This window comes from Gossypium raimondii, chromosome 8, assembly GCF_025698545.1.
Source record: "Gossypium raimondii isolate GPD5lz chromosome 8, ASM2569854v1, whole genome shotgun sequence".
Taxonomy (NCBI): Eukaryota; Viridiplantae; Streptophyta; class Magnoliopsida; order Malvales; family Malvaceae; genus Gossypium; species Gossypium raimondii.
Window position 1 is genome coordinate 21,369,105 of NC_068572.1, and position 6,999 is coordinate 21,376,103.

Sequence of the window (6,999 nt, forward strand, 5' to 3'; positions counted from 1 at the left end):
TTATTCAAAACCGATTACTATTGGCCCTCCAAGAACGACAGCCACTAGTCACTAGGGCCCCTCAAGGCAAGAGCCCAACACAAGGCCCAACACAGAGAGACTTCAATTCACGCCCATTCCAATAACATACAAGGAACTGTATCAGAGGCTATTCGATGCGCACATAGTGTCTCCACATTATCTAGAGCCCATGCAACCTCCATACCCTAAATGATATGACATGAATACCCAATGTGAATACCATGTGGGTATACCAAGGCACTCGATTGAGAACTACACTGCGTTTAAGAAGGTAGTGGAAAGATTCATTAAGATGGGGATCGTAAAGTTTGACAACCCATCAGGACCAAACGTGGCAGGGAATCCGTTACCCAATCTTTCTGATAAAGGGGTAAATACAATAATTAAGAATGAGGGAAGAAGAATCAAAGATGACATTGCGGAGGTAAATACCCCACTAAAATGGGTTTGGAGACAAATGATAAATGGAGGTCTAATCAAGCAAGAATCAAAGGAAAGGCCCGAAGGAATAAAGAAATATTGCGAGTTCCACACCAAAGAGGACCATGACATTCAAAACTGCACTGAATTCAGGGACATGGAACAAAATCTGATGAACAACAAAGAGCTAGAATTTTATGAAGAGATTAAAGGACTAGAAGAAGGAGAAGTTTATGCCTCGGAGGAAGGACCTACAGAAAAAGCCCAAAATTACCCGGTGGTGATTATTTTAAGGCCAAGAAACACAGGATCTGGAATAAAACTGGCGCCAAGGGTCATAATCCAAAAACCTGTAGCCTTTCATTACCAGGATAGCAAAAAGGTTCCTTGGAATTATGATTGCAATGTGACGATTCCGGGAGAGGAGAACCTGATAAATGCTTTAGAGGAGGGTAATGATGTAGGTTTCTATACACGTAGTGGAAAACGCTATGACCCGGTAAATATAAAAGGGGAGCCTATAAAAGGAAAAGCCTTGGTGGTTGAACAAGATAAAACAAGGACGACCAGAATTGAATCGCATGTTAACAAATCGATGACTGAAAATGAGGCTACAGAATTCTTAAAATTATTGAAGCATAGCGAGTACAGCGTGGTGGAACAACTGCATAAGCAACCGGCTCGCATCTCAGTGCTCGAGTTACTTCTAAGTTCAGAGACACATCGTAATGCATTGATAAAAGTGCTAAATAAGACTTATGTTGCTAACGATATCTCAGTGAACAAGTTGGATCACCTGGTCAACAATATAAAAGCCAACAACTTCATCTTCTTCAACGATGATGAGATCCCGCCAGGTGGTATGGGATCTACCAAGGCCTTGTACATCACTACCTGTTGCAAGGGGCACATACTACCGGGGTTACTCATCGACAATGGATCAGCACTGAATGTTTTACCCCTGTCGACGTTAAACAAACTGCCTGTGGATAGTTCTCACATGAAATCATGCCAAAATATAGTGAGAGCATTTGATGGTACTGAGAGGAAAGTGATGGGAAGAATCGAGATACCTCTCTCGATTGGTCCAAATACATACGAGGTGGATTTTTTGGTAATGGATATCAAACCATCTTACAATTGCCTATTGGGGAGGCCTTGGATCCATTCTGCAGGGGCTGTACCATCGACACTTCACCAAAAGTTGAAATTGGTAATAGATGGCCGATTAGTAACTATAGGTGCAGAAGAAGACATCATTGCATCAGTTACCAATGACACGCCATATATAGAGGCCAATAGTTAAACGATAGAATGTTCATTCCGATCATTGGAATTTGTAAACGCAACATTTGTCATCGTGGGAGCAAAATTCCAGCGCCTAAAATATCCAAAGATACGACAATGAGTTTGTAGCTAACAATGTGAAAGGGAGCGTTGCCTGGAAGAGGACTTGGAAGATACCTCCAGGGATGGGTCAGAGTACCGATCTTGGTTAACAAACAGGACCGTTGTGGTTTGGGGTACAAGCCTGACGCAAGGAAAAGGAAGAAGGAATTGGAGAAAAAAATGAGAGAAAAGAAGAGCACGTTTGAGCGGGATGGAAACTGAATGGGAACCAATGACCTTTCCCCATATATCTAAGACATTTGTTTCAGGGGGAATTGTCTACCCCGAAGGAATGAATGAAGTTACGGAAGGAAGGACTAGAAGGTCGGACATCAATGCCATATCTGAAGAGGAAAGGGTGGAAAGAAATTTATCAAGCATTCGCCCTTACGAACCTGGAAGTATTCTGAACAACTGGACTGCAGAAGAGATCCCTGTAACATTGAGAACTAATTTAGAGTAATATTCAGAACACTTGTTGCCCTAAGCCTGGGGATAATAAGAATCTTTTGTAAAAGGCACATGTCCAAAATTTCACTTCAATGGAAACTTATCATTCGGTCTCACCTTGAGTAAATATTCTTTCATTCTTTTCATTCCATTTATAATCATACTATGCATACAAGTATTCTTAGATTCTTTTTATTTGGGCCTCCCTTTGTCCCAATAACAGGTCTTCAGATATTAACGAGATGAGCGACGATGTTACTAACTCAGAGTCTCTATTCGAACAAGACATGAGTATGGATGATCCTCAGGATTTTTGAAGATGACCAAGACAGCGTTTTATCTCCAGATTTGTTAAGAATGGTGGAGGAAAAAGAAAAACAAATCCTACCCTATAAGGAATCAGTAGAAGTCGTGAGCTTAGAAGAGGGAAGGAAGGTAAAGATTGGCGCTGGCATTACTGAGGAAACAAGGCGAAACCTCGTTGAGTTGCTTCAAGAGTTTAAAGATGTCTTCGATTGGTCCTATCAAGATATACCCGGGTTAAGTACTGATGTCGTGGTACACCGACTGCCTATAAAGGAAGAATGTAAACCAGTTCAACAAAGCTCCGAAGGATGAGGCCTGATGTCTTGCTAAAAATAAAAGAAGAAGTTAATAAGCAGTTTGATGCTGATTTCTTACAGGTGGTCAAGTATTCAGAATGGATAGCCAATATAGTCCCTGTTCCTAAGAAAGATGGGAAGGTGCGAATGTGTGTGGACTACCAGGATTTGAACAAGGCCAGTCCCAAAGACAATTTCCCATTGCCCCATATCGACACTTTAGTGGATAACACGGCAGGGTGCTCACTTTTCTCCTTTATGGATGGCTTCTCAGGATACAATCAGATAAAAATGCATCCCGAAGACATGGACAAGACCACGTTCGTAACCATGCGGGGCACATTTTGTTATAAGGTGATGCCATTTGGATTGAAGAATGCGGGGGCGACATACCAAAGAGCCATGGTGACCTTATTTCATGACATGATGCATAAAGAGATAGAAGTCTATGTAAGCGACATGATTGCGAAATCTAGAACAGAGGAGGAGCATGTACAGGTCTTGAGAAAATTGTTTATATGGTTAAGAAAGTTCCAACTAAAGCTTAACCCGGCCAAATGCACTTTCGGGGCTAGATCTGGAAAGCTTCTAGGGTTCGTGGTCAGTGAAAGAGGGGTCGAGATTGATCCAGAAAAATTCAAGGTCATACAAGATTTGCCTCCGCCACGCACTCAAAAAGAAGTTCGAGGTTTCCTGGAAAGACTGAACTACATCACCAGGTTCATTTCACAGTTAACAGATAAATGCGACCATATTTTTCGTCTCCTCAAGAAACACAATCCGGACGTATGGAATGAGGAGTGCCAAAGAGCTTTCGACAAGATTAAGTATTACTTGTCTAACGCCCCGGTACTAATGCCACCATGCTCAGACAAGCCACTGATACTGTATTTGGCAGTATTCGAAAATTCTATGGGATACGTGTTGGGCCAACATGATGAGTCAGGAAAGAAAAAAAAAGTGATATACTATCTCAACAAGAAGTTCACTAAATGTGAAACGAGATACTCGCCAATTGAAAAATTATGCTGCACCTTGGTCTGGACTACTCAGAGATTGAGGCAATACATGTTATATCATACGACTTGGTTAATCTCAAAGTTGGACCCTCTGAAATACATGATGGATTCAACTACTCTAAACGGAAGGATGGCCCGGTGGCAAATTCTACTGTCTGAATTTGACATAGTTTATGTGAATCAAAAGGCCGTAAAAAGAAGCGCAATAGCGGATTTTTAGCTAGCAGAGCCTTGGAAGATTGAGACTTTGAACTTCGATTTCCCAAATGAGGATCTTATGTATGTGGAGACTGCTAAAGCAAACACACAAGAAAGCAATGCTTGGAAATTAAACTTTGATGGAGCCTCAAATGCTGTGGGTAATGGGATCGGGGCAGTCTTAGTTTCTCCAGACGGTGATCATTATCCGTTCACTAGCAAATTAGATTTTGATTACACAAATAACATGGCGGAATATGAAGCATGTATCATGGGAATCCGTGCGGCTATAGAACACAAAATCAAGGTACTTGAGGATATGGGAATTCAGCATTGGTAATTTATCAGCTCAAAGGCGAATGGGAAACAAGAGACCCCAAGTTGATTAGTTATCAGAGGCTAGTTCTGGAATTAATTGAGGAGTTTGACGATGTCACCTTTTTTTATCTCCCACGAGATGAGAATCAGATGGCTGACGCTTTAGCTACATTGGCTTCCATTATCAAAGTAAATAAATAAGAAGAAGTGAAGCCAATCCAAATGAGCATTTATGAGGCTCCAGCCCACTGTTGCAACATTGATAAAGAAGAAGAAAAGGAAGATCACCCCTGGTATCAAGATATACTACGATATGTGAAGAACCGTGAATACCCGGACTAGGCAACGGAGAACAATAAGAGAACGTTGAGAAGACTGGCTATCGACTATGTCTTAGATGGAGAGATCCTGTATAGAAAAGGCAAGGATCAGATGCTACTAAGATGCGTGGACTCTGTTGAGGCCAAACAAATCCTGGAAGAGGTCCATGATGGTGTCTGTGGAACACATGCCAATGGTTTCACAATGGCAAGGAAAATCATGAGATTTGGATATTATTGGTCCACCATGGAAGGGGACTGCATCAAATATGCCAAGAAATGCCCCAAGTGCCAAATTTATGGAGACAAAATTCATTTACCCCCTTCACCTCTTCACGTCATGACTTCTCCATGGCTTTTTTCCATGTAGGGCATGGACGTCATTGGACCGATATCACCGAAGGCTTCAAACGGACATCGTTTCATCTTTGTAGTGAGTGACTACTTTACTAAGTGGGTAGAAGCTACTTCTTACGCCAGCATCATGAAATCGGCAGTCAGTAAATTCTTAAAAAAGGAGATCATATGCCGGTACGGGATACCCGAAAGGATTATATTTGACAACGCATTGAACTTGAATAACAGCACAATAGCAGAGGTCTGTAGTCAATTTAAGATCAAGCACCATAACTCATCGCCATATCGTCAAAAAATGAATGGCGCTGTGGAGGTAGCGAATAAGAATATCAAGAAGATTGTGGGGAAAATGACTGAGACCTATAGAGATTGGCACGAGAAGTTACCGTTCGCCCTCTATGCTTATCGAACGTCTGTCAGGACTTCCACCGGGGCAACACCATTCTCTTTGGTTTATGGAATGGAGGCGGTGCTACCAATTGAGGTTGAAATTCCCTCTCTTCGAGTTCTATCAAAACTAAAGTTAGGCGAAGCAGAATGGGTCAAATTCTGATATGATCAGCTGAACTTGATCGAAGAAAAGAGGTTAAGAGCTATCCGTCACGGTCAAATGTACCAGAAATGAATGATACAAGCTTACAATAAAAAAGTTCAACCTAGGAACTTTCATGAAGGGGACTTGGTACTAAAGAAGATCATTCCCATACAGAAAGACTTTAGAGGAAAGTGGATGCCAAACTGGGAAGGACCATATGTGGTAAAGAAGGCTTTCTCTGGAGGAGCACTGATATTAACTGAAATGGATGGCAAGACTTTGCCTATATAGTGAATTCAGATTGAGTGAAGAAGTACTTCGCCTAAAAAAAAGATCAAAGGAGAGGCCAATGTGAAAACCCGCAAAGGGCGTTTTGTGACCAAAGGGGCTTTGAATTGAAAACCCGGTAAAAGGGCAGTTCAAATTTTGACCAAAGGTGGGGCATGGTAGTCTTACTATGCCTGAATTAGCAAGAAGGAGGGATGATACATCTTGGGGCATTAACAAAGCTTCCTGAATCTTCTAAGCATATATCAAGTTCAAAGGGTCCTCCAAAAGTTATGCAGAGAAGCTCATGCTACGATATCTGGGGCACCTGGTTTCATCTTATTCACTTTGTAAAACTTGCTATCTCGATTAATTTATTCACTTCGAGCTTTACTCTCAATAAAATTTCATCTTATCCATTGAGATGATCTTTTCATCTTATCTCAGCAAATTTTGCTATCTTGATTAATTTATTTTGAGCTTAGTTCTCAACAAAATTTCATCTTGTCTATTGCGATAATCTTTTTCAAGTATTTTTTTTCATTGAAATAATGATTAATGGACTAATATAACTTTCACAAAGGAAGTTTTGCATATTACTCTGAAAAGTTTCTAAATAATATAGAAACCGAAAACAAGACTATTGTTTAGAACACACCAAATTTAAAGGTTGGAAATTTGAGAAGGAAGAGTCTAAACTTGGACTTTCCCTTTAGATTTTGTTGTCAAAAACATTGATTGAACAAAATGATAAGATGTAGTGTTGGTGACAAAGCTTGAATAAGCAAGCAAGCAATGATCATCAAGCAATAAGAAGAGGTTACATAGGAGAAGAGAGTCTTCATTTGCGCATGAGTCTTTGGTACGACATCCTGGGAATGGTGTAAGAAACCAGAACGATTTAGATCCTGTATCCTTGAATTGTGATAGGAAAGGATTGAGGAAAAGTCATATACTTTTACCCTTGGATTATAGTGGGAGAATGATGGTACAAATTTTTATGCCCCAAGGGATTAAACTCAGAGGTTTACGGTGGGGGCAACCTGACTAAATGTTTCTTCAGAAAAGTCAATCAAGCAAGAAGGCATTGTAGCACATCAGTG

General features: G+C 40.8%; 2 protein-coding genes across 2 annotated transcripts; both read left to right on the top strand.

The window, feature by feature from the left end:
• The first annotated feature begins 220 nt into the window (after nucleotides 1-220).
• Nucleotides 221-1,747, top strand: LOC128043011 (uncharacterized). Its single transcript, XM_052634802.1, has one exon. It carries the CDS (start codon nucleotides 221-223, stop codon nucleotides 1,745-1,747), a length of 1,527 nt encoding a protein of 508 aa, XP_052490762.1.
• Nucleotides 1,748-4,178: 2,431 nt separating this feature from the next.
• LOC128043012 (uncharacterized) lies at nucleotides 4,179-5,647 on the top strand. The gene is made up of 4 exons (XM_052634803.1): nucleotides 4,179-4,406; nucleotides 4,448-4,606; nucleotides 4,760-4,945; nucleotides 5,108-5,647. The coding sequence occupies exons 1-4, from the start codon at nucleotides 4,179-4,181 to the stop codon at nucleotides 5,645-5,647; spliced, it is 1,113 nt and encodes a 370-aa protein (XP_052490763.1).
• The last annotated feature ends 1,352 nt before the right edge of the window (nucleotides 5,648-6,999 follow it).